This window comes from Diadema antillarum, unplaced genomic scaffold, assembly GCF_040938485.1.
Source record: "Diadema antillarum isolate AM-2024a unplaced genomic scaffold, OU_Dant_1.0 seq00000386_RagTag, whole genome shotgun sequence".
Lineage (NCBI taxonomy): Eukaryota > Metazoa > Echinodermata > Echinoidea > Diadematoida > Diadematidae > Diadema > Diadema antillarum.
In genome coordinates this window covers 959,954-987,515 of record NW_027271384.1, presented here as the reverse complement: position 1 = coordinate 987,515, position 27,562 = coordinate 959,954, and the positions used below count along the sequence as shown (strand labels likewise).

Here is a 27,562-nt window from a genome sequence, read left to right as displayed (position 1 = left end):
ACTGCCGGTTGCAGAGTTTCATTTTTAATGAAAAAGAGCAGTGATGAGCAATTTCAAATGTTTGCTGTAAATTAATGGTTTATGCAAGGAACTGACTATGTTTTCGTCGGGGAAAATGTCAAGTATGATGTTACCAAAGAGATTGTGTGGTGCTAGAATGCCAACGTTCATCCCACCAGTGAAGTGTTTGCCTTGGACTTGCCACCATGTTAGATGGAGCCAGAGAAAGACAATTCTTTGTTCTCTTTCATCATCATCATCATCACTGCCATCATCACCAGACTCCCCTCCCAAGGAGGAGCCAACATCGGTGAACTCCAACAAGACATCTGTATCTCCGGAATTGAGGCTGAACCCCATCAACATTCAGATGCTATCCAAGCACCTCCACAACCAGGTCTTCAATTTCAAGAGGAAGAAGAGAAATGCCAAGAAATCAGCTCAGCCAGAGGCTGACCAACAGGAGCCTGAGGAGGCCTTGCAAAAGGCCAAATATCATCTTGAAAGTCACAGACTGTGGGGGAAGGAAGGCACCATTCTTCCCGACGTAAAGTTCGATTTGCCCAGGCTCTACGGGCATAATATTGATGAGCATTTCCAAATTCTGGCCAATAAGCAGAGTGAGGCATATCTGGATCTAGCCCAAGAAGTAGCTGAGTGCACGCTCCCACCAATGCCAGAGGAGTGGGTCTTCCAAAAAGGCTGGACAAAGTAATGAGGCAGCTATTTGATTCTTGCAATGGTTAATTTTTTGGTTTTCTTCATTTTCTATTTAGTGTGTGTACCCCAATGATAGGATTTGGAAGATGGGCTGATGCATTGTTAATGAAGAATTAGTGAAATGTACTTACATGATGTTCTGTAAAATTACCTAAAGCCCAGAAAAAGCAGACACCTATAAAATGCACAAAAATGAGACATGAACATAACAATATTCATATCATTACAGGTACTCAAACCACATATAGTTTGTGGTGTAATTACACGTACTATAGCCCACTTTGTATAAAACATAATATAGAGTTCAAAGCTTGTCAATAGTTATTATGATTTATTTGTTCATGTGTAATCCAGCACTGTGTTATGACTTCTAACTGCTCTCTTAATATAATCAACTATTCACAGCAAGATTGTTTTTTCTGTGAGAAAAAGAATATGGGTAACACAATTGGGACATAGAAAATGTAAAAATATTACAAATTCTCCGATTTCATACTTTGCAGATATGCAACAGATGGAGAGCCGATACCTGTGCCTTTTCCCGATGACCCAGGGATTGTGTTTGATGTGGAGTGCTGTATGGTTGAGGGAAACTTTCCAACACTGGCAGTGGCAGTGTCTCCTAATGCTTGGTACGGTAATAGAGTGTCCCATTAATACTTTGGTCACGCTCACAGTCTTTCTGTAAAATAACTTTTGCCAATCCTCTAACTTTTGTACAAATTTCTTTTCTTAATACCATTAGGCATATTAAAAATGGGTCAAATTGTCAGATGACAGGTGGCAATAATTCCTGAAAACCTCAGACTTCCTTTCACAGTTGACTGTCCAGAAGTTGCGCTAAAACAGAGCCAACTGATGGACTGAAATGACACCTCGGTAAAATCTTGAATATGCTGTGTAAGTGTGTTTCAAGAGCACATCATTCATATGAGCCAAGTTCTGATATGTTTTATTGCAGGGAAAATGTGCAAGTGACTTCAAATTTTCTGTAATACAAAAGAATAATGGTCTCTTTCCTCTAAAATCTTGTCTTTAAAATACCAGGTACTCCTGGTGTAGCCACAGACTGATCGAAGACCACCTGTCCCTATCCCAGCGGGTGAGACTGTCTGATCTGATTGCCATGGAAACCAAGGGCGCCTCCACCAAGCCCCCCGTGGGCCGGAAATGGACCCCGAGGCTGGTGGTGGGCCACAATGTCAGCTTTGACCGCAGCTTTGTCAAGGAGCAGTACCTATTGCAGGTAGGCCAAAAAGCATTAAGGATATTGTTGCACTCTGGTCCTTTGAGGCAGAGTGATGATGCAAGCCATGTACCGTAGTCATTGTTTGTCTGTTTCTGATACTTTTCATGAGGACAAGTCAGATATGCAAGGAGACCAATTGATGCAACATCCAGGAATAGGTTTGTGAAATCATGAATTGCTAGCCTTTGCACTCTGATTCATTGGGACAGAGCTGACGATTTAAACCCTTCAGTCGTTTGTCTGTTTCTGATTACTAGTCAGGGTGACAACAATTTCAAGTCAGATACACGAGGACTTGACTTAATGCAACAGCCAAGAATAGGTTTGTGAAATCACAAACTGGTAATATTTGCATTCAGTTTTGAAGTCGAGATTGATGTTTGGCATGCTGTTTTGCAGGGAACAAAGACAAGATTCCTCGACACACTCAGCCTCCACATGTGTGTGTCTGGGCAGACGACTCTACAGAGGGCGCTATGGAATGTCAATGCGAAGGGAGGCAATGCCGTTGCTGCGCCATGGTTGAGGAAACAGCAGAAAAGGAAGTCATTTGGACCTCCGGTGAGAATAATTATGTCCCATCTGGCTTGCGTTAGACTACATGATAGGATAGTAGCATGCATATATGTACAACTATACTGTACTAAAAACCTGGCCATATTTAGTCCAAAAGTTGTCAATATGTCTTTTAAACCTTTCTCAGTTGCTTCTTTGTTTGGCAGGTGACTGAAAGAGAGGATATCATGCTCAGTCTTGTTACAAGCAGATGTGTAAATTGGAGTATTAGCTGAGCAGTTCAGTCATTGTAATATTCTATACGCATCATTTGGAGGATAATTATGTTCTTAGTAATATTTCCATGAAAGAGTTGTGGGTGTGGATCATGTTTGGGAATTACACCACCATCTTCATGTTTTGGTTTTCAGTATATTGTGTTTCTGTGAAATAAAATTTGAATTGAATTTGCTTTAATCTATTTGTTTTTCTGTTTATATGACTCTTTAATTTGTCATGATCTCACATCATACTATCTCAACGTTTAATGCTGTAGGCAACAGCATGGCTAGCTGAGAGTAGCCCAAACAACCTGGCAGATGTGTATAGGCTGTACAATGAAGATGGCAGCTCGCTAGACAAGAGCAAGCGGGACACATTCGTCACTGGAACCATGGCAGAGATCAGGGACGATTTCCAGGTGATGTCTTGGTGTATTGTTGCAAGATCACAATGAGAAAATGGAACAGGTTTACAACCACTTATATGTGGTATTCCCACTCTCATTATTATGATCACTGCCTTCAATAATTGACAGTTGTATACAGTCTTAAAGAGAATGTATTCTCATCGGGTTGTCTCGATTTAAATGTGATAGTCTTTCTCTTGCAGATATGAATTTATCTTTACTTCACAAAACAAGCATTGTTGGCAGATGATAATGGTGTAACAATTTACAGAAGCTGTATTGATTGATGATGGTTGCACACTAATGTACAAAAATAATGGATTTGATAGGGAATCATGATAATGATGATCATAACTGACTAGTGACTATGTATCAAGCACCACCAAACTCACTTAATCTAGTGCATGGTATAGAATGACTGTGCCCTGTTCAGCACAAAGTAGGAAAAAATAGAAATGGCAAGAAAAAAATAAGGAGAAGATGATTTGCAGTTTTTTGCAATTATCTGTCAATAAATGAGTTGCCAAAAGCATCTTCACTCTGAATGAGGAGAGCTGATTTAGAGTTTTGTCAGATACTCCACCTGTGAGATGTCTACCGATAAATGGTGCACTAATTTATACATTTTCATAGAAACTAGCAGCTAAGTCGTAGACTAGCTGAAGATTAGATAGAAATTATAGTAGAGGCTACTATGTAATCCCGTGAGATTGTTGTGCCAAAATTGATTTTATTAGCTAACTTTGTCAATTTGGGGGTGCTGAATCCAAAAAACTTTGGTTCCATTTTTTCCAACCGCGTCTTCAGCCGCCATTTTGAATTTCAAAATGGCCGCCATAGCAAACAGTATTTTGACCCATATTTCATAAAGTGAGCATTGTAGAAGCCTAAAATTCGGTGCAAAATGCATGAGTGTGATGTCAGACACTCTGATATATCTTTTTCTGATATTGTGGATTGTTTTGATACAATTTGTAGGCTGCCATCTTGAAATTCAAAATGGCCACCATAGCAAACTGTAATTTGACCCATATCTTATAAAGTGAGCATTGTAGAAGCTTCAAATTTGGTACAAAATGCATCGTTGTGATATCAGACACTCTGATATATCTTTTTGTGATATTGTGGATTGTTTTGTACAGATTGTAGGCTGCCATCTTGAAATTCAAAATGGCCGCCATAATGTTTTTACCCATATCTCAGGTTGCAATTATTGTAGCAGCATCAAATTTTCAAGAATGCACATGCTTGTGGTGTCCAACATTCCAGTACAGCTGTTTTCTAATTGTGGATCATTAGGCAGGTCACCATGTTGAAATTCAAGATGGCTGCCATAGAAAACATACTGTTGTAAGCGCCTTAGATGAATTAGCCAAAATTGTTCTAGATAGACCGAATTCATTTCCAGGTCAAGCAGAATGACAGCCATCTCTCAATTCAAAATGGTCGCCGTAAATTCAAAATGTAAGGACGAGGTTCCAAATGACGTCATCAAGCCATGCTGAGGGGCAAAAACTGCGTACAGGGGGAGGGGGCATACCACTGTCCCATACATGTGGGTAAGCGTGTAAGCGTTACATCCCATATAGCCAGACGGGTATATGCGGTTTGCGAACTGCACGCTAAAGCGGTTTGCTTTTGCCTCTCGGGGATCACATTATTTTGCATCTTGGAACCTCGTTAATGGTTATGTTTAAGCCCAGTCAGTAAATATTTGTACTAAAGCAAGCATTGATACAACTGAAGGTGATCTTCAAAAACTTGATGCTGCCTCGAGAGAATGAAGACAAACAAGGAAAAGTCTCGCAATGGCCAATGGCAAGAAAGGCCATGGTCACCCTACCAGGCATCCAATTCACAAGCTTGTTTGTTGGCCACAAACTGAAACAAGATTTGCTAAACACTAGATATACTTCTGGAATAATACAGAATGAATAAGGAATGAGTAGGCTTTTTCCGGATTGCCCTTGAGTGGGTCATCTTCAGTTATTAAGACTTCCAAAATGCTTACTGCTGTACAGCCAATGATTCTAAAACAACAAAGGAGCAATAATATAGCTCAGTTGTGTGCTTGGCGCTTTGCATGTATCAGAATTCCTCCACAATTTAGAAGACCATCACATGAGGGTAATCTCAAAAATTGTCACTGCTTTGAAGCTGATGAATGTGGTGTTTGGCAATCAGCTATCGGAAACATTCAAGGGGTATATTTCTGGAAAGAGATGAAAAGGGAAGTTTTCATGTTCTGTACTAAGAATTTGTATCTAGGAGAATTAAAATATATTAATCTCTGGGAGAGTATGAAAAAGGGCAGACATTCAACTTGTGTGATCAAAATACACCATGTAAGATTGTATCCAAAGTCATTAAGCTTAAGAGGATCACTAACTTCTCATAACATTTCTACTGGCTCTACAGTCTGATAGACCTGTCATTATCCAGTCATTGCTGAACGATACAATTATCGGAAGGTATAAGTTCTAAGTAATTCCACAATCACTCTTCATCTCATAATTTCATGGCCTTCTCCTCATTCTCACTAACAAAGGTTCATTTTTCATACCCATGCCTTAGAAACCCACAAAACTGAGCCATATAATCAGCCTGAAAGTTGAAATACTGAGCAGTCATTTCCATCTGACACAGAGACGACATCACGGAAATAATAAAAAACAAAGGGTTCATCAAAGATGCCATGGGAGCAGTCACCCGTCATTCACTACGAGGAAACAGATAGTCTCATCCCATTGTATGTAGATGCTACTTCAAGAGCATAGGGAAAATCAGAGATATTGATGATTTATACGTAGACACTGACATTTCAATTCTCCTCATGGATCTTGTAAGTTTGCTTTACTTACTGCATTGCATGATATCTGCTCCATCACTGGAAAAGGAAATGATAGAAGTACAATTGACATTATTGAGAGATTATCTTCTGCAGTCCGTTGCGAAACAAACAAACAAACAAAGGTCTGCTTTTTCATGCCTTTATGGTGCTGGCGGAAGTTGAAAATTTGAGGATGTCTCAAAGAGTAGATGGACCAAGAAGTATCTAAACCTGGAATCATGCAGAATGTGCAATGACACAGTCCATGCCTCCCAGAAGTTTGGCGTGGATGACTTCAACCAGGACAATCTCCCGCTTTACCCTCGTAGAGTCTTGATACAACAAATCCAGCAAAGCTCGTAAACTCTCACAACCTAATTTGTGCCTCTACTACAGGAAAATATGATATATTACATTGTAGTTATTTCCAGAAGGTATGCATAAAATGTTCAATTAAATGCTTTGAACTTCTTACACCAACGGTGGCCACATAATTCATTATCATGCTCATAGCAAGAAATGCAAAAGTCACTGTTTCTGGAAGAATTTTATAAAACCAATTTTCCCTTGTGTACAGCCTTAAAGTGCTGGTGACTTCAAAAACATATGCAAGGAATGAGAATAGAAGACATTATCTATTTAAGTGACTATCCCATGAATTTTTAGGATGTATAGGGCTAATGTTGTAAACTCTACAACCAAATCGTTTAAATGGGGCATTTAGTCACTCAGACACAAGAGGTTCTTTTGAAATTCATTTGTTTTGACGTCAGAGTCACATGATTTCTCACTCACAATTTTTTAGCCAAATGCAATGCTTTTAAAGGAATGTTTCCCATGGCAGCCATTTTGCATTTCAACATGGTAGTGTACCTACAGGACAGGAAGCAGTCCCGCCTACGCAATTCGCTGAAGTGATTGACTTACACATTAGTGTTCCAGCATGCTTGGGTTTGCTCTTACAGCACTAAATATAGTCGAACTCCATCTTGAATTTCAAGAGTGGTGGCCAATGCGAATAATACATTATTACAGAATGTATAGGCCCCATTTGTGTTTTTTTAAAAGAATGTATACTGTACACCCCCATAAACATTCCTATGTCAAAAAGTTGCTTGTAACCAGAGATATTAGCTGAAAAGCAGCCATTTTGAATGTTAAGATGGCCACCTCGAAAGTGATCTGCAATTTAAGGGAAGGGAAAAGTGCATCTGAATATTCAACATCATGAGCCCGGTTTATGCCCGAAATGTGAACTTTCTTTCTTGCTTACAACATGAGATATGGGTCAAAATATACGTTCTGGTAATGCGACCATTTTGAATTTCAAGATGGCCTCCTTCAATATCAAAGTGAACCATCGTTTCAGAAAAAGATGTTTCAGAATGTCTGAAAGCATACGCATGCTCTTTGCCCCAAATTAGAACCTTACACAATGTTTACGATATTAGATACAGGCCCAATTACATTTGTTATTGTGGCCATTTTGAATTTCAAGTTGGCCGCCAATGAAAATGATCCATCATTTAAAAAAAAAATGTTTATATTAGCATGTCTGACATCACGAGCATGCTTTTTGCCCTAAATTGATACTTTCCACAATGCTTACAACCTTAGATATGGGTAAAATATATTTAGCAATGGCGGCCATTTTGAATTTCAAGATGGCTGCCTAAAAACTGTATCAAAACTATCTACGGTATCAGAAAATGGTGCACTAGAATGTCTGACATCATAAACATGCTTTTTGCATCAAATTTGAACCTTCTATGATGCTCACATTATGAGAATTGGGTCAAAACACAGTTTGCTATGGCGGCCATTTTGAAATTCAAAATGGCGGCTGAAGACGTGGTCAGAAAAAATGGAACCAAAGTTTTTTGGATTCAGCACCCCCAAATTGACCAAGTTAGCTGAAAAAATCAATTTTGGCACGAAAATCTCACGGGACCCAATATTTCGACAAAGTGGACTGTACTATTAGCAGCATTTGGGGACAAGATTTTATCTCCATACATGTGATGAAGAAGAAGTGTAAAATGCATTGTCTTTTTTCTCACACCTGTTTACAGTCTTTGATGACATATTGTGCCAAAGATGTTGCTGCAACACATGAAGTCTTCAGCAAGCTTCTGCCACTGTTCTTTGAAAGGTAGGCTGCCCTATTGCACCATCTCAGCTCATTTATGACGGATCCTTTGTGTATACTGGCTGGGTTCTATAGAGAATGTGTGCTGCACAACAACTTCAAATTGTTATCTAAAGGTTGAAGACTTCAAGTACTAAGCAACGAAAAAGTTGATGTGTGTTAACTTTGAACACCCCCAAAAAACAAACAAACAAACAAACAAACAAACAAACAAACAAATATGATACCAAATGTGAAGAGCTTTAGAACGGGATAAGGAATTAAAATTGTTTGGCACCATGTCTCACCAATTTGAAAAAAAGGCAAAATTTCAGTGGGATAGTGAATAGAACAAGGTTCTCATACTTTTATGTACATGATTTTCATTAAAAAGACCAAGTACTCAGACTGAGCAGTAACATCCATAAGTGTCACTTGTAGGCGTTTTTAGCTTGTTTTGTTTTTGTTTGGTTTGGTTTAGGTGGGTTTTTTTTCCAAGACAAATTATCCTTTGTAATTGAAGAGGTTGAAACCTGTGTCACAATCTGAAAAGTAGCTGCAAATCTTCACTGTCTCCCCAAATGTCATAAATTTCTACTCTGAACAGCTGTAGGAGTGTGGTGTTTAAAAGTTGGACTCTGCAGTGATGAAAGTCTGGTGTTCAGTATCTTACATATGAGTGCAAAAATCAGCAGGGGGCATCATTGTAACTTTTCTTGGTTTTTGGTGTCTTAATGTAAGGAATACCCTCACAGAGACACAGATAAGTGAAAGAGATGACATGTTTCACAGGTTCCCGCACCCGGTGACCTTTGCCGCCATGCTGGAGATGGGCCAGGCCTACCTGCCGGTCAACCAGAACTGGGAGCGGTACCTCCAGGAGGCCCAGGAGACCTACGACCATCTCCAGCAGGAGATGAAGCAGTCCCTCATGCACATCGCCAACGATGCATGCAACCTCCTCCACCATGACAGGTGCGTGTGCTCAACCCCCACCCGCTCCCCCACCCCCTCCCTCACCCTGTTTCATCTTATCCTCTCTTGTGTTTCAAGATATGACATACGTTTTATCCACAGCAATTCTGTGAATTAATAATGATAATCTGTGCTTACTTTGCATGAAGCCAGACATTCTTTATGCATGTTGCCCATGAACTGTCGAGCCTGGAAAACTGGTACGTTTAATGAACTGCATCGATACAGCTATACAGGATATGATAAGCATTTTGAGTATTTGAAAATCGATGAGACTTTTAATATTGTGCAGTGCTGGTCCTGTTGGATCATTTCAAATGTTTTATATTGGGGAGTTTTAGATTTTACATACCATGCTTGAGCCTTCAAACTTAATGACTTAGACCTGAGCTTCCTACTTGGTGAATAATGGTAATTAGCTGTTGAGAGCAGTATGATGTCATCGATGAAAACGTTTAAACATCAACACAAGTAACAGGTATTTTCATCTCTGTACATGATCACTGATGAACCAGTTACATATTCATGCACTGACATTTTATAAATCCATTGATGTCAACTTCGCTAGAAATAAGTGTGTGAATCATGTGTGAAAGGATGACATTTTAAGTTGTCTGTGGAGTTGATATTGTGCTTCTGCATACTTCCAAATGTGTGCCTCTTAAGATTTAAGGAAGACCCGTGGTTGTGGGAGCTGGACTGGGCAGTGGAGGATTACAAGCTTAAGAAGGCCCAGCCATTACGGAGAGAAAGGAAGATCCAGGAAAAGGAGGCAGTTGCCAAGGAGACAGGAGAAGAGCAGGCTGAGAAGGAGGGAGAGGAGGAGGAGGAGAGTCCAGTAAAAGATGTGCTCATGACAGCGGAAAGGATTCCTAAGGTCAATCAGCACATGATGGGATATCCAATGTGAGTTTAGATGGAGAGAGTTAGCATTTATGCCAAGCTGTTCCAGAGTTTACCTTCTCTAAAACAAAAGAAAAAGAAGCTAAACCACAGAAAGCAGTTCCTTTATCTAGAGATGAAAAAATGCAAGTGTGCATAATATGTGGAACATGCAATGACAACTTCTGAACATATGTCAAAAAGAGTGGAAGGAAAACTGTAATCCATGAAAATGTTACCAGCATTCTAGCATACTGTAAAACGAGGAATATTCACGTGCATTTTAATTTTGCGAATTTCGCGAGCGCCAAGATTCGTGAAATTAAAATGCACGTGAAAGTTCTTGTCTGCACTATATGCATTGAATGCCAGTGGCAGTTCGCGAAAATTTCATGCTGCAAATAAGGCCGTTGGCTCCATTACGCGAAAAATTCATGCCACGAATATATCATGTTTTACAGTATGTGTTGTGATGCCAAGCACTGTGCATTAATGTTACAGTATGGTGTATGTATTTCATCATCTAATTATAATGACCACACCAGGACCACTGCTTCCAATGTCATTGTCCATGTCTGCAGTAGAGTGTCCGGTGGATTTTTCCCCTGTCAGAATGATATTTACCTCCGCCAAGGGAGGAGGTTATGTTTTCGTTACCGTTGGTTTGTGTGTTTGTGTGTATGTTTGTCCCTGTGCAAAATAACTCAAAAAGTAGTGAACAGATTTGGATGAAATTACAGGAAAGGTTGAGAATGACACAAGTGACAAACGATGAGATTTTGGTAGTGATCCGAGAATTTTGGGGGAATTTATGAAGGATTTTTGATATTTTGGCAGGTAGGGTCACTGAACTTGGGAGTTCAGGCTGCGCGTTTTTGAGGTTTGCATGCGCGCACTAAAGTGCGTGCTCTAGTTTCTGCTTGGGCGAGGCGCGTCGTGCAGCTGAGGGTTTATGACATAACAAAGGCATCTATATTGAGAAATCGCATGACTTTCAGCACACAATGCTATAAGTACGCAGGGGTGGAAATCACTGATATCTCTATGGAAGAACAATAGATCAGTGGTGGAAATGAGCTGCATGCTTGGCGGAGGTCTGCACTGTCAGAGTGCTTCTCTAGTCTTGTGTACATCAGTGTGTTTTCTGATTTACAGAAGTTGGCCACCCTGCAGTGGTAATGATAGACTTGAAAGTCTTCTGACAGCATGGAGCACAATTACGAAGTGGAACCAAAATACAAAATGAAACTACATTCGTAGAGACCAATTGTTACATTGATACTCTCCTCTATGCTAGATGGTTCCGCGAACTATGTCCTCGACGAAGTCACACCGACTGGTCGCCCGGCCCTTCCCTCATCAGCCCACAGACGCGGGTGACCCCCAAACTCCTGCGCCTCACCTGGGAGGGCTATCCCCTCCACTTCACTGCCAAGCACGGCTGGGGGTACCTGGTGCCGGGACGACCGCTGAACAGAAATGAAGTAGGAGCAGCTGGTTCCCAGGAGCAGAAGATTGAACCGGTGTTCCCCTTAAGGTTAGTGATCTTTTATTTCCTGTTAAAGTTTATTGTAATTGCAATGTGCCTGAAGAGTAGTTAGGACTTTTGTTCCATATAATTTTTCAGCCGCACTCGATTGTGATTGGAATATGTCTTTCCTTAATTCACGATGACCCATGTTTTGTTAGTGTCTTTGGGTCATACCATTTGGCAGTTCTTGGCCCAATGGAGCAAATAAAAGGTAAGGTCAAATTGCTCTTTGACACTGAACAGTTTGGAGTTTCAGGTAATCAAGGAGTTACTTGATCTGGCTACTTGCAACAATTTTGCATTGAGTGATTAGGGCAGTATGACAGTGATTATTTGAATTTAGGTGGTATTATCAGGTAACTGTGTGTTTGGATCATATTACTGTTGGTTATTGACAACTTGTCGCAGGATCATACAAGGTAGTAATAAGATTTTTTTTTTTTTTCAAGGAACACAGTGATATGGCTACAACGAAATAGAATGATGCACAATAAAGATTGCATCATGCTGATCTTGATTGTGTCTTGGCATGAATGAAAATCTAATGAAGGTGAAGTTGTGTGTGAAGGTGAAGTTGTCTGTGAAGGTTACACAGGGACATCTTGATTTTTGTGTTTTTTCTGTGATTTTTAGTCTGTCAATTTGAATGTTTATGTGTAAGAACTTGAAACAGTGAAGTTCGCACACAATGACTTTTTTGTTTGATTTTGGTTTTGTGTGCTGTATATCTAATGCAAGTTTTGAGAAGGTGGAATTAACCATGAAGTTTGCACAATGATAACAACACTGAATGAAATCTGTTCTGCTGGACTTGTGAAAATCACAAAGAGCAGTTTTGTGACTCATCTGAGTCTTTTTCTTTTTCAACTCTGTCTTGCTGGCGAGCATTCATCTGTGGTGGATGAATGAAAGTGCACTCTCCATGATTTTTTTAGGTAAGTCAATGCTGCGCACTGGTCCGACGGTCCCTGACCAGTAAAAATCACTGTCGGACCAGTAACTTTTTCAGGAATGGACCAGTAAAAAATGGTAACACTGGGTATCTACTGGTCTGGCAGACAGGTTGGACCAGTGGAAAAAATGGGTGAGTGTGCAGCCCTGGGTAAGTCCAGTCAAACAAATTCAGGTATGTACACTGTATTGTTATCATACTGCCCGGATGAATCACAATCTATATTGATGTATTTGCTCAAGGATCAGCGATCTCATTTTCTCTGGGTTTCCTTTTTGTGTGCATATATTTGTTTAGGAGCCTTGAGGAGATGGAGTTGGCCAGGAAAGAGGAAGTCAACACAAGAGCATCAGCCATCAATGGAGAAGCAATTGATGTTAGCTTGGACTTTGCACTGGATGAAGACTTCAGTGACACTGACAATGGCAAGAGTTCTTCCAAGGTGCATATACTATTTTGTGGTTGTGTAATACATGCTGCATGGAAACTTGTACAAGGTACTCACATTGAGTCTAAAGACTTTCAATCTTTATAAGTTTTATATTTTCATATAACTTGAATATGTATGTATATATATTCACCTCCGCCAATGAGGTTATGTTTTTGCCAGCATTGGTTTGATTGTTTGTTTCTCTTGTTTGCAAAATAACTCAAAAAGTTGTGAAAAAAAAAGGGATGAAGAAAGGGATTCTGTCATTCTTGTGTGTATGTCAAGAGTGTGGTGACCCATCTTTCCACTGCAGGGTAAGGAGAGCCAGAACTCTGCCCCTAATCACAGTGGACGATTACCTGTCAAGGATGTTAGGGTACCAGGCTGCTGGTTTTACAAGCTGCCACACAAGGTCAGTTGTTGGTTGGTCTTTCAGTCTTTCTTTCTATCCTTTTTTATGCCGCCGCCACGAAGTACTGCCGGAGGCATTATGTTTTCGGATTGTCTGTCCGTCCATCCATCCGTCCATCCTTCCGTCTGTCTTTCCATCCATCCGTCCTTCCGTCCGTAATCAATATTGTGGCAGCGTAACTAAAAAACAGTTTGAGGTATCGCAATAAAACATGGCATGTATACGTATGAGTGGGCGAAATTGTGCCTATCAACTTTTGGGTGCACATGCTCAAGGTCAAAAGTATCAAGGTCAAAAGATCAAGGTCAATGCTCAAAATTTCACTATTAACCCCATATCTAGAAGCAATGCCCGAAGGTATTTTCTTGAAACTTAGTGTATACATGTACAAGATGTACTATAGACCTATTAGGAGAACCATGCATTATGGCAGAGGCATATCGGTCGCCATAGCCACATTTCTAGTTTCTGTCTCTATTTTATGCAGACTTTTCTTACATGATCAGTAGGTTCAGAATTTACATACTAGTCATACTTAAGTACACAATCATTTTTTTTTCTAGTATTTGTAAGACTCTTGTCACCTCAGCATGCTGTCACACAACAAAGTTGCTTGCCAGATATCTTTTATCAGAACATTGCACTTCTAGGGTTGAAATATCTACTGAGGACAATTAGATGTTTGCCCGAATTGGACTTCTCACAGATTATCAGATGTTGTATCATTGCCCCCCTCCCTCACCAAAAAATAAAAAATAAAATAAAAATTAAAAAATCTGGCATAAGCTCATGACATGCCCCCATTTGGAAACAAGCTTATTTCAAGTAAACACAGTGTCATATGCAAAAACTGTCTTGGTTAGCATATTGATGCTAAATCTTAATGACTCTAATGTTTAACTGTGCTCACAGTGTATTGAGAGAACTTTGTCCACTCCTCTGCAATGATACCTGCAATTAGCAGCAGCTGGCTGATTCATTGAGTATTAACCCTATTCTAACTGGGCTATTTGAGACCAAGTTTTTACTGGGGGGGGGGGGGGGGGGGGGTCAATTTGACCCCCCCTTCAGATCTCGGCCACCGATCACGCGATCGCCGCAAAATTTTGCCTGTACATAGAGCCGGATGTCAACTATAAGATTATTTATTATTTTCCAAGCTGATCTACATTAGAATTGATTAATTTCAATGGTTAAAAGTTGAAATAATCTAATTTATATCAATTAAACAAAAAAACACAATTTGCATTGGATTTGCACACAAAATCATGAATTTGAGCTGTTTTGGGGTTGACATGCATATGCAAAACCTTGCGTAACTTCAGAACGGTGTACCCGGACGTCGCAAATTTGGTCTCAAAATATGCGGGAGACTTCAATGAAAAAAGTCATGAAATGCCGCGGCAAAATCTTTGCGCGTTGCGGAATCATGGCGCGAAATGTCGAGGGGGGGGTCAATTTGACCCCCCCCCCAGTTAGAATAGGGTTAAACATCCTTGGTATTTTATCTGTAATTCTTCCCCGTTCTCTGTGCCAGGATGGTGCTGAAAACAACGTGGGAAGTCCCCTGGCCAAAGACTTCCTGAGCAAGGTGGAAGACGGAACCTTGAGGTCAGGAGGAGGAACCCAGGCCAATCGCATCCTGGAAATCAACAAGTTCATCTCCTTCTGGAGGAATGCCAACAAGAGGATTGCGTCAGTTGATATCGCTTTAATTCAAACCACTTCAATGTCCGCTTTGGACAAAAGATAACATGACAATTTTTTATACATTGAAAAAAAAAAGGATTCTAAACCAAAATTTGAAAAGAATCTGTCTGCATTTTTAATAGTCATCTTGTACTTCATTATAAGTTATCAAAGGCAGTTAATATGCAAAATTAGTATTCAAAATGCCACTACATGCGAAAGTTGCTTAGCTGTTGTTACAAAATATGGAATAGTGGTAGGAGGTAATATGGGATCATGTGCATTATAAATATGACAGGAAATGATCCTTTTACAAAGAAAAAAAAAAACGATTTTGGGGAAAATTTGCCATGGTGAAGAAACACATGTCCTAGGATACATTCACAATGATTTATACACTGTATAGAAAGAGCAGCTGTAAGAAAAAGTTCCTCAAAAGAAAAAAGAAGAAATCATAGTAGTGCCTCTCCAACACTTTCTTCTCCACTTTCTTTTAAACTGTCTTCTACTCTTTATTCTACACTGTAGATCACAGATGGTGGTGGGTCTGGAGAAGAATGAACTGCCACGGTCAGTGGTCCGCAACCCTGACTACGAGGAGGATGGTTTCTACGGCGCCATCATCCCGAGGGTCATCACGGCCGGTACCGTCACCAGACGAGCAGTGGAGCCAACATGGCTCACGGCCAGTAACGCTAGAGTGAGTTGGCTCTATATGTCTCATTTATTTTCATAATTCAAAGTAAGAGACAATATTTATGAATCACACTTGTAAAGCTGCTGTCCAGTTTGGGCAATAAAAAAAAAAAAAAAGGTGATCATCATCAGTAATGAAGTTGTACAAATTTGTCAGGAACTTCTATTGTGCATTGATTATGAATTTGTATGTTTGACATAAGCATGTAACTTACAAATGAATGATGGAAAGTATTTTTAGTTTTGAAGAACAGTGTGTCAGTTGTATTATCATTGAAATTGTTGGTTGAGAGTAGTTTCTATCAAGTATGTGTCATGCTTTTGTTGTTCTCTTTTAACCTCCTACCTAAAGTGACCCAGTGGCATTGTATGATATTTGCTTCAAGACCACTGTGAAGTGATCAAGGACCTTTGCATTACTTTAGGAATTACTTCATAGAGACTATAATCTGCCTTTGTAGCTACTGATGAGGACAATATTTCTCAAATGTCATATATATCTGCATATAAAGCAAATGAATACTGTTGCAGTGTGCTCTACAAATCAAATGCATATCACTCGAGAAACCTGACATATGAAGTCAAAATTTTGTCCTTGTATTCCATCCATCCTAGACTGATCGTGTCGGTAGTGAGCTCAAGTCCGTGGTCCAGTCTCCACCTGGATACCACTTTGTTGGAGCAGACGTTGACTCCCAAGAGCTCTGGATCGCCGCTCTCCTTGGTGACAAGAACTTTGCTGGTTTCCATGGTGAGTGGCACAACTAGACTAACTTGTGTGAGACCAGGAAAAGCTCGTGTTCGGTAAAACATTCTTGTTGGAGATTTTGTTGGTGTTACTATTAGGTTTGATGTTGGTGTTGGTGTTGCTAGTAGTGTCACTGTTAGTGTTGGCATGGGTAGTAGTGTTGTTGTGGGTGGTGGTGGTGATTCTGGGTTTTTGTCCCCGCCGAACGAGTTCGAGCAGGGGACTATGAAACGGGCTCCGTACGTGTGTGTGTCCGTCTGTCCGTCTGTCCGTCCGTCCGTCTGTCTGTGCGTCCGTGTGTGATCAAAATGTTCAATTTGCTACTTCTCTGTCATTTATGAGCCAATTTTTATTCTGTTTGCTTTATATGATAGCACTACATGGGAGCTTTGCAACTTCTACACAAAATTTCAGTTGTGACCTTTGACCTTGACCTTTGACCTATATTGTACATTTTGCTTCAAAATTCTACTCCTTCGCCATTTCTAACCCGATTTCGATTCCATTTGCTTTATTTGATGGCACTAGGTGAGGGCTTCAAAACTGGTACACAAAATTTTGATCTTTGACCTTTGACCTTGATTTTTGACCTATATATTGTACATTGGCTACAAAATGCTACTCCTTCGCCATTTCTAACCCGATTTCGATTCCATTTGCTTTATGTGATGGCACTAGGTGAGGGCTTCAAAACTTTTACACAGAATTTTGACCTTTGACTTCTTTGACCTTGACCTTGATTTTTGACCTATATTGTACATTTTGCTACAAAATGCTACTCCTTCGCCATTTCTAACCCGATTTCGATTCCGTTTGCTTTATGTGATGGCATTAGGTGAGGGCTTCAAAACTTCTACACAGAATTTTGACCTTTGACTTCTCTGACCTTTGACCTTGATTTTTGACCTATATTGTACATTTTGCTACAAAATGCTACTCCTTCGCCATTTCTAACCCGATTTTGATTGTGTTTGCTTTATGTGATGGCACCAGGTGAGGGCTTCAAAACTTCTACACAGAATTTGACCTTTGACTTCTTTGACCTTTGACCTTGATTTTTGACCTATATTGTACATTGGCTACTATACAAATGATGCACAGGATAGAGTGCGTTAGTGTAGGCGTATAGTGCACTCGAGGGTATTTACAATTGTGAAACATGCACGAGGCGAAGCCGAGTGCATGTTGCACTACATTGTAAATACCCGAGAGTGAGCTATACGCCTCCACTAACGCCACGAAATAATCCTGTGCATCATTTGTTTTATAAAATGGGTCGAAAATTCGAAAACTAACAGCATTTTTCAGCGTTTTTCAAGTACCTTTGTGGGTCAAGACGTCCGAAGATGTTCGTCCCAAACATTTACGCACGTCGCACTCGCGGAAGTCCCGCACATACAGTATTGGGGGGTTGGGTTTCCGGACACTTGAGTTCCCGCATGAAAACTTACTTATATATGCACCCTTTACCTTAAAGACTTGATATAGACTCCTCATATAGGCCTACTAGACAACATACTCTGAAAACGGCATGAGAATTAACCTGCTAAATCGTTGGATTTGCTCTTCAAAGTGACTCCATGTACGCGTCCGGTCCCATAACGCTTGGTCTACTGTAATGTACAAAGTGTACGTAGAGTATACGTACGTACGCCACACATGTTATGCACAAGGGAAGACAGGCCGGCCGGCCGGCAGCCCGAACTAGAAGTTGTTTACAGGATTGACAGCGCGTATGCATGCAATTCATCAAAGGAGCCGCCGCGCGCACAGACGATCGGCAATCTACCATAGGATTACAGGCAGTGCAATTGTACTGAAGTAAAGGAAGGAGGTGTGTCTCATTTCAGCGCTTCCTATTGGCTACATTCTTGAACCCATTTTATAAAAAATGCTACTCCTTCGCCATTTCTAACCTGATTTCGATTCCGTTTGCTTTATGTGATGGCACTAGGTGAGGGCTTCAAAACTTCTACACAGAATTTTGACCTTTGACTTCTTTGACCTTTGACCTTGATTTTTTACCTATATTGTACATTTTGCCACTAAATGCTACTTCCGGCGGGGACATATGTTACGCACCGCGTAATTTCTACTTTTCCTTGTTTTTCTTGCCCTGTGCGGCTTGATCGCTTTTGTACCAGGAATGATATGTAAATATTATATTAATGTTTGGAGTGAACAGAATTAGATTTCTCGTGGAAACATGGAGAGAATCTATGAGGAATTGATAAATCCTGGATGAAAGGGGTTTATTAATCAGATCATACCATTTTCTCAACTAATCTCATCTCACTTTATGACAGGATGCACAGCTTTCAGCTGGATGATGCTGCAGGGGAAGAGGAGCGAGGGAACCGACATGCACAGTGTGACCGCATCCACCGTAGGCATCAGCCGGGACCAAGCAAAGGTGATTATGATGATCGCACTAAGAGATTTCATGTACTCTTTTCTCGACAGCTCCTATCTACTCCTTTCTTTAGGCCATATTATACAGGCTTTTTGCGCATTGACTCATGTAGTTTTTTTGTCTGTCATAATTTATTCATTCTGTCATAAATCATTTATCTTTAATTCATCCATTCGCTATTAATAAATGTAGAATTGATCCATTTCTTGTTATGATGTTATTAGCTGAAAATATGTGTACATGTTTCGTAATTCTGAATACTACAGTAAGTGGTATTTATGTGGTAGTACTTCATTGTATTGCCAATGTTCTGTGTATATATTTGAGTTAGGTGAGAAGTTATATGAACCAAACGAAAAGACACATCATCACCATCATCATCATCATCATTATCATCATAAGCACCAGCATTTGTTGTTGTCATCATGATAGCTGTCATCATTATCATCACCTGTCACTGGCACCATTGTAAATCTTACCAATTGTTGTTGTCACAAGACACAAAGGCACAGTCTCTCTCTCTCTCTCAATCTCCCCAGGTGATCAACTACGGTCGCATATACGGCGCCGGCCAGCAGTTTGCCATCCGCCTCCTGATGCAGTTCAACCACAGGCTGAGCCAGGAGGAGGCCGGAGACAAGGCGCGGGACATCTACATGGCAACCAAGGGAAGGAGGATGTGAGTGTGATTGGAGGACTCCAGAGAATTGGTAGTTTGTCCTCTCTGCTTTGTCTTTGTGACATCATGCCAAGATGTCTCTGTAGAATGGTATGTGACAACCCTGTTGTTGTTTACGGAGGAGACATGTTGGAACTAGAAAGACACTCAGAGACTGAGAGGACAGAACTCCTTCAGGCAGCTCACTTCCACATATATTGTGATTTCCACCCAAAAATTAACAAATAAAAATGCTGGATTGAGACAGTGATCCAGATCACAACAAAATTTATTCCTCTGTTCCTTTTGTCATTATCAACTTTTTCTAAAAATTTCATCCAAATTAGCACATAGCTTCTTGAGTTTTATTTTGCAGTAAGCCAGTGTCACAAAAACAACCCCTTTTGTGGAGGTAAATATGAAGTGGAAAGATTAGTGAAACACTTGGAATTGGCACATTGAATTAACCAAATCTTTGAAAGTATTATTTAAAAACTTATTATTTGATTCTCCTCTAAGTTTCAACAAATGTTTCATTGGTAATTCCACATTTCATGAATGAACAAATGCATTTAGGTAATTTTCCCTTTTTAAATAACCATAAATTTATTACAAGAATGAAAAACAGAATGCTAGATGTCATTAAGATATTTTCAAATACGTTCAAAGTTCAGAGTGCTAATAGTATCATTATAGTCATGCCAGAAGAGATATGTCAATTCCTGTCATATCCAACATTTGTGATACCACTTCCTTCCACCAAATTGTAAACCCATGCAGGAATTCTGCTTCCCCCTAGTAATCAAATATCTCATTCTTCTGTAGGTACCACCTGTCTTCTACCGGTCAGACCCTCACCGAGGAAACAGAGATGAGCACAGCGAATGGAGACGGATGGCTGACCCTGGAGGAGCTCAAGGAGTTGTCAAAGAAGGCGCATAGATCAGCGTGAGATTTTCTTCTGTTGTTTCTCTCTGGCTTTATCTTTTGTGTCATTTTGTGTCATTTTTATGCCTTCTGCCTTGAGATATAAACTTGTCAGGTGTTTTGGATGAAATTATAATGTAAGCCTATCTAGGTTTGCTTATATATTAGGTTATCGTTTTGTTTTGTTTTGTTATTTTTTAATGAGGAAAGTAGTTAGTAGATATGGGATACAGCATACTGTGATGATCTGTGTTGATATTGGGTTGTAGATGAAAATTGGTTGGGCTAGATTCAGATATTCAGAGAATAGGTAATGCTTGTATTGAAAATGAAAGTCTTTGCATTAGATTACCTGTGTCTACTAACTCAAGCTGGTCTAGTGCATGTCTTCTGAATGTCATGTTCAGTCCGTGTGCAGTTTGACGTCTTTGTGCACCCTTGCTCATCCAAGATGCTTTCCTTTCTCTCTGGCCTTGTCCCTTTCTGAGGATGTTTTCCTCTCCTTTCTTTTCATCAAATACAGATATTCTGCATGTTGTTTTTTTACTGACTCCCGCTTTCTGTTTCTCTCTCAAACTCCAGATCGATTTACGTCAATCCACAGAACATGGAAATTACGGATCAACGCAAATGGGATGGTGGAAGGTGAGAGTGAATGATTTGTCAGTCAGTCTTTGTAAAAAAAAAAAAAAAAAAAAAAAAGATGTTAAATCACAGCTGGTTAAAGAGCATCATGCCAGTTTGTGTGTGAAGTTTTGAAGTCATTTATTTGTACTTTCTGTTTGAGCGATCACTTTGAGTTGCTGAGAGTTTAATGGAAGTGGAAGGTATCAATGCTGTGATAGGTAATTATTTTGTATTTTTAGATTCAAAACATTAAGTGCAGCAGGTGCTGAATTTAGAGCCGGAGCAAAATTAATGTCCAAGTCTGCAATAGCTTTTTCATGACTTTATGATTATGTAGGATATACAAATCATTTTATAGGGACCCCATTCATTGGTAATTATAAAAGAGATGCAATTTAGATCTTTTAATACATAAGTTATTTTACTCTTCTGATTTTCACACCCATTTCATTTTCCCCCTGCAGTGAGTCGGCCATGTTCAATGAATTGGAAGAGATTGCTCAATCAGAGAATCCTAAGACACCAGTACTGGACTGCAGTATTAGCAGAGCCCTACAACCAGACACGGTCAACAACGAGGTGAGTTAGAGATTCTCAGTGTCGACTAACAATATCAGTGTTTAAAGATAAGGATTTGGGGGTGTTTTTTTTTTGGGGGGGGGCCTTGAGTTCAGTTTATACTGTATGGTCTTGAATAAGGAAGTACAAATTCCATCTCAATTCTGGCTAAATTTCATTAGAACAATAATGTCAATGATTCCTATTTGGGCAAAATATGTCTTTGGCCCAATTTTGTATTTCTTATCTTTTCTTTTTCTTATGTAATTTTACTCCACATTACATATGCCCTCACAAACTACATTGTGCAACTTAGGAAATTGACCATGTTGACTGGACAATTATGCACAAATCTGTCATAATTAAATGCTCAGGTGGAGTTTTCTTTTTTCTTTTTTTTTCTTTTTTTGTCTAACATGTGTTTCTGCATTGTCTCCTGCACTCCCACGACACACAGTTCTTGACCAGCCGTGTGAACTGGGTCGTCCAGAGCTCGGCCGTGGACTACCTGCACCTGATGCTGGTCTGCATGCGCTGGCTGTTTGAGGCCTTTGCCATCGAGGGCCGCTTTTGCATCAGCATCCATGATGAGGTGCGCTACCTGGTGCGCAGCGAGGACCGCTACCGGGCGGCCCTGGCCCTGCAAATCACCAACCTGCTGACTAGAGCCATGTTTGCCCACAAAGTGGGCATGGATGACCTGCCCCAGGTAAGTAGAAAGTGATGGCCTAATAAGCCCCGCACCCCCAATCTTCATCCCCATGCCCCCTAAGCACAGATGCCTACATATATTCCAGGGATCTAGGGCAATTACCCCCTGGGCAATTACCCTGGACCCTTCCCCTTCCCCTAGCCCTAATCCTAATCCTAATCCTAAAACCAATTCTAACCCTAAACCTAACCCTAACCATAATCTTGAATCAATATTCTATATGTATATTGTTGCAAGCCCACTAGCTAATTCATTATATTCATGATTTTGTAGACTTACATGTCGTAGACAAGAATATTGTATTCATGGGATGAAGATAGATGTGACTTACACTATTCCAGGACACAGCATCATGGTTTACTCAATGATCATGAGACTTCAGCAAATAGTGCTGCAAGTTTAACTTGCATTTCCAATGATTTTTAATCACATTGTGTCAAGAGGATGGAGTGACATGCTCTGCTATGAACGAAGAATATAATGAACTTCAGTACCTTCCTAAGCTTTCACCTGTGGTTTGTAAGTACAGAAATGCTTCATTGCACCCACTTGATCTCGAAGTTTATTTGAAATGTGGTTGTGTTGCATGATGGGTTTTTTTTTTTTTTTGTTCGTAATGGATTTTTAGTGCAAGCTGTGAATTCAGCAGATGTTTCTCTTTCCCTCTCAGTCTGTAGCCTTCTTCAGTGCAGTAGACATTGACACCGTTCTGAGAAAGGAAGTCACTATGGATTGCAAGACTCCATCGAACCCCCATGGCCTACAACGGGGTTATGGTATCCCACAAGGTACGGTTAAAATCAAAGTTTGGAACTCTATCAGTTTTTCATTCAAGGCCAATTTCATTGAACTTTTTAGGTTTATGATTTTTCAGATAAATGTATTCTTTTGTTCATAATTCAGTATCTCCCAAATTTCTTGTGTCATTATTTTCATGATAGTTCTGTGGAAAGTGAAATATACAAAAGTTTGACACCACACAAAATTTATTGTTTACAGTACTGGAATCTTTGCTCCCATGACATTTATTCTATAACTCCTTTCATTTTACTCCGTGGCCAAATAATACCATAAATTGGCCTCAGCCCAGTGTTTGGTATTAACTAGCATTGCACATATGAAGTATGTAGCTGAATGTATGGTCAAACCTGGGTTGTTGAATCGTTCATGAACTGTAACTGGCTAAAATGTGTTTCCTCATTGAGTTGGCTAATGACAAATCAACATCAATTCATCGAAAGGCTAAAATGGAAATATGCTTCCCGTTCATGGAGATGCTCAAAACTTTTTTTAGTTTGCTTCAGTTCTATATAGTTTTTTCAGTAATGTTGCCTTGCATAAACTATATTGATTGCGTCTATTTTGTCCACATTCAAATCAGTTCAGTTCTTTAGTACTAAAGAGTACTAGTAATTTAGTAAAACAGCAGACACAAGCATAGTTCAATTTCTAAAGATGAATGCAATGGTGGGACAGTATATTATATTTGAAAAGTAAGTATCTACATTCTAAAAACATCTGACTTTAAATGAAATATACCGGAAGTCAGTGTTTTAATGCATCTTTGGAAATGTCATAGTACACATTGTAGTTTTATGAATCTCAAGATGCCATATTATCAATGCCAGTTCCTGGTCAATGTAAACATCTTACATTTGTAGCATTTCGTTCACATTCATTCCCAGGAGAAGCCCTGGATATTTACCAAATCCTGGAACTCACAAATAATGGATCCCTGGCCAAGCAGACTGCGTCGCCTAGCAACAAAGATGCAACGCTTGGCAGCAGACAACAGAGTGTTGGCTGACAGAAGATGTTCGTATGAGTGGGCCAGTCTGCTAATGTTATCATACTGGTGGATTATTTTGCTTCGAGGACTGATTGAGGTGCTATTCAATGACACTTTTTGTACTTCATATATTTTTATACTTGAAATCCAGTGTGAAATCATTAGTTGACTCCATGGGCAATGTCTTAAGTTGTCTGTAACAACCTTAGCTGTAAAGATATGCATTGACTAATAGATGTCTGAATATACTGATTTATTCAGCTAATTCTGCAGGACACATTTGCTGACTGAAAATTCAGTATGGTATGCATTGCTATTTACCATGTCAAGGTTAGCCTCTGGCAAGCATCGACTGAGCTTTTCAGTTTTCAAGAACATTTGTTAGCCAACATGAGTGAAATGTCGATATATTTATTAACTCAAGAAAGTGAATGGACATAAGGGCCTATCGTATTACACAGAAGTGGTGGTATGTAAGACTTGGATATACTTGGAGAAGCAACAAGACTAGATCATGGGAATAAGAATTGTTGCTTCTGTCCTGTGAAAAGAGTTTGTGTATGAGTTGTTAATGTATTTCAAACGATGTAAATGCAATGCAGATACCACCATTTTCATACTGAAAAACCAGGAATGTTTGCATGCATTTTAATCTTGAAAATTTCCCAAATGCAAAGATTCGTGAAATTGAAATGCATGTGAGAGTTCTTGTCTACACCTCATGCAGTGAATGCCAGTGACTACTGTAAAAGTGGAAATTATCGCGGTGTTTACATTTTCGCGCATTTCGCGTAATCAGAAACTAGCGCAAAAATTAAAGCACACAAATATTTCTGCTTGCCATATGTTCCTGTAGTTGATGTCTTGATACCGCGGAATTAAAAACACGCGAAACTCTTCTTATCTGGCCGAGCGTGAAAAATTAGTCGCGCGAAAATATCCACTTTTACAGTATTGCCGAAAATTTCATGCTGTGGAAATATCTTGCTTTACAGTATATACAAGCTCATTTTACTACATTTTACTTGTGTCAATATTTCAATCATGAGTTAGTATTGCATGGTGAATGTTTCCTCTGTGGTCCATGCAAGCCTGTTTACATAATTCCAGTACTAAAACTAGGAGTTTAACAATGAGATAGAGGCACAAACATTCACTTTCTGGCATACATACATACATACATAAGGCTGTGTTGTCACCCAATAGAGTATGTAAATCATCCTTCTTTGTATTCAGACTTATGTTGAACTGTTAAGTTCCCTGTACTGGACTTGCACCACTTACCTCATCCACAAGTGTTTCTCTAATGAATGATTTACTGTGAGCAATGTCTACCTGTCTGTTTCTTCAAAGCTCATAGCTGTTATCACTGGCGTGTTGACTGGGATAATCCAATGGCATCAAATGAGTCATAAGAAAGTTGTGGGGTTCAAGTTTCAAATTATTTTTTAGTCACACAGTGATACAAATCACATACAGATTATTGGCATGTAAGTGATGATGTGATCACCTCACAACTTGTACTAAGGTTTTGCGAGTCAAAATGTTATTGAACAAAACAAGATGGTGCTGAGGGCCCAATAATGTTAGGCCTCATTTGAAAAAAAGAAAAGAAAAAAAAAACTTAAATATTTTTATCTCTAAGACTATGTGATTAATTAATATGAAGGGGTTAATTCTTATTGTATTTGTTCAATTCAAAACACTAAAAATTTGTGTGCAGTTCAAGCTGGAGAGTCAGCATAAGGTATAGACATCACTTTATTTAATTTGCATACATATCCTTTGTCACTGTTCAGTGAAAACCAGGAGAAAATTACAGTTTTGATAAGTTTCTAATGTAATGACTCTTTTTCAATTTTAAATTTATTTGACTTTTGCTCATATTTATCAGAGTTGACCTGGATGCAGAAAGGATGTTCACTTAATACGTAGTTCAAATGATACACATGCATGAGATGTGGCGTCCAAATATATGCAATGTTATTGGTCAAGTCTAGATGGCTTGCCATTGAGGGCAACTTCTTGTAAGGATCCAATAGGTTTGGTTCACCACGAGAAAAGCACAAACTTGAAAGATACAGGTGTAGTCATATGGTGTAACAATGGAAAGTTATTGATAGAGAGGCATTCTTGGTAATCTATTCATACACAATATTGTGTAGATCCACTGTACAAAAATAAATCTTGGTAAAAATTTAAATTAAGTGCAATAAAGGGCATTAGTCATATGTTTCAGCATAAGAGCTTTGTCAAGATGGGAGAGATCAATTCTATATGCATGTTGGGTTATTTTCTTTATTCTTATGCAAGGAAGATTTATTAACAGTAAAGTACAATATTGTAAAATACACACGTACATGTACTTTGAAAATCAGTATTATGCAAGTGGAAATGATTTATGTTATGTGAGAAGGTCAATTTGTAGTTGGTAGAAGGCTATTAGCATGAATTTTTATACCAGAGAAGTTTCATTTTTGTCTCGCCCACCGGAGGTGAAGGCGAGACTAAGGGATCCAAATGGCGTCCGTCCGTCGTCCGTCCGTCGTCCGTCACAAATGTTATTTACCTGCAAGACTCTCTTATGATGCATAACTTGGCAACTGTTACAGCAATGGCAGCCACACTTGGATGATAGAAGCACTAGGGGTATCTTCATGTTATGGTGTTGTCAGAAGTCATGTGATGAGGTCAAAGGTCATTTGAGGTCATATATTAAAGGGTATGTGCAAGACCCTCTTTTCTATGTTAAAGTTTACCTGCAAGACTCTCTTTTGACAAATAACTTCACATAAGTTGCTTGGATTACAACCTAACTTGGGTCATAGATGCGCTGGGGGTACCTTCATGTTATGGTGCCGTTGGAGGTCACAGGATAAGGTCAAAGGTCATTTGAGGTCATACGTTAAAGTTTACTTGCAAGACTCTCTTATCACTCGTAACTCGACACATGTTGCTACAATAGCAATCAAACTTGGGTGATGGATGCACTTGGGGTACCTTCATGTTATGGTGCCGTAAGAGGTCACATGATAAGGTCAAAGGTCATTTGAGGTCATATGTTAAAGTTTACTTGCAAGACTCTCTTAGCACACATAACTCAGCACATGTTGCTACAATGGCAATTAAACTTGGGTGATGGTAGATGTCTCTTGGGAAGTTGAAGGTAACCACAAGGTCAAAGGTTACAGACAGGGGTCAACGAACTTTTAGGGCCCAATGTTAAGTTTTTAGGGTGCATTTCGTTTATGGCTCATAACTTTTGATCCCTTTGTCCGTTTGTGACCAAACTTGGATGGAACATGTCCCTTGGGGAGGTGAAGGTCGTCATAAGGTCAAAGGTCACAGACGGGTCAACAAACTTTTAGGGCCCAATGTTATTTTTTTAGGGCGCGTTTTGATTGTGGCTCATAACATTTGATCCCTATGTCCGTTTGTGACCAAACTTGGACG

General features: G+C 39.6%; 1 protein-coding gene across 1 annotated transcript; it reads left to right on the top strand.

The window, feature by feature from the left end:
* Window positions 1-157: 157 nt before the first annotated feature.
* LOC139731830 (DNA polymerase subunit gamma-1-like) lies at window positions 158-24,127 on the top strand. Its single transcript, XM_071642706.1, has 22 exons — window positions 158-711; window positions 1,224-1,352; window positions 1,768-1,966; window positions 2,369-2,530; window positions 3,021-3,164; window positions 8,055-8,134; window positions 8,903-9,085; window positions 9,752-9,991; window positions 11,265-11,504; window positions 12,748-12,892; window positions 13,194-13,292; window positions 14,830-14,987; window positions 15,510-15,681; window positions 16,293-16,428; window positions 18,732-18,838; window positions 19,378-19,517; window positions 20,322-20,444; window positions 21,006-21,068; window positions 21,515-21,629; window positions 22,066-22,317; window positions 22,991-23,108; window positions 24,006-24,127. Exons 1-22 carry the CDS (start codon window positions 158-160, stop codon window positions 24,125-24,127), a joined length of 3,681 nt encoding a protein of 1,226 aa, XP_071498807.1.
* Window positions 24,128-27,562: the final 3,435 nt, after the last annotated feature.

Excerpts from the sequence above, each read along its gene's own strand:
- LOC139731830 (XM_071642706.1), top strand. The coding sequence starts at position 158 with ATGCCAACGTTCATCCCACCAGTGAAGTGTTTGCCTTGGACTTGCCAC. Across the intron at positions 2,531-3,020 it reads GGAAGTCATTTGGACCTCCG|GCAACAGCATGGCTAGCTGA; the intron begins GTGAGAATAATT and ends TTAATGCTGTAG. Across the intron at positions 14,988-15,509 it reads AATGCCAACAAGAGGATTGC|ATCACAGATGGTGGTGGGTC; the intron begins GTCAGTTGATAT and ends TCTACACTGTAG.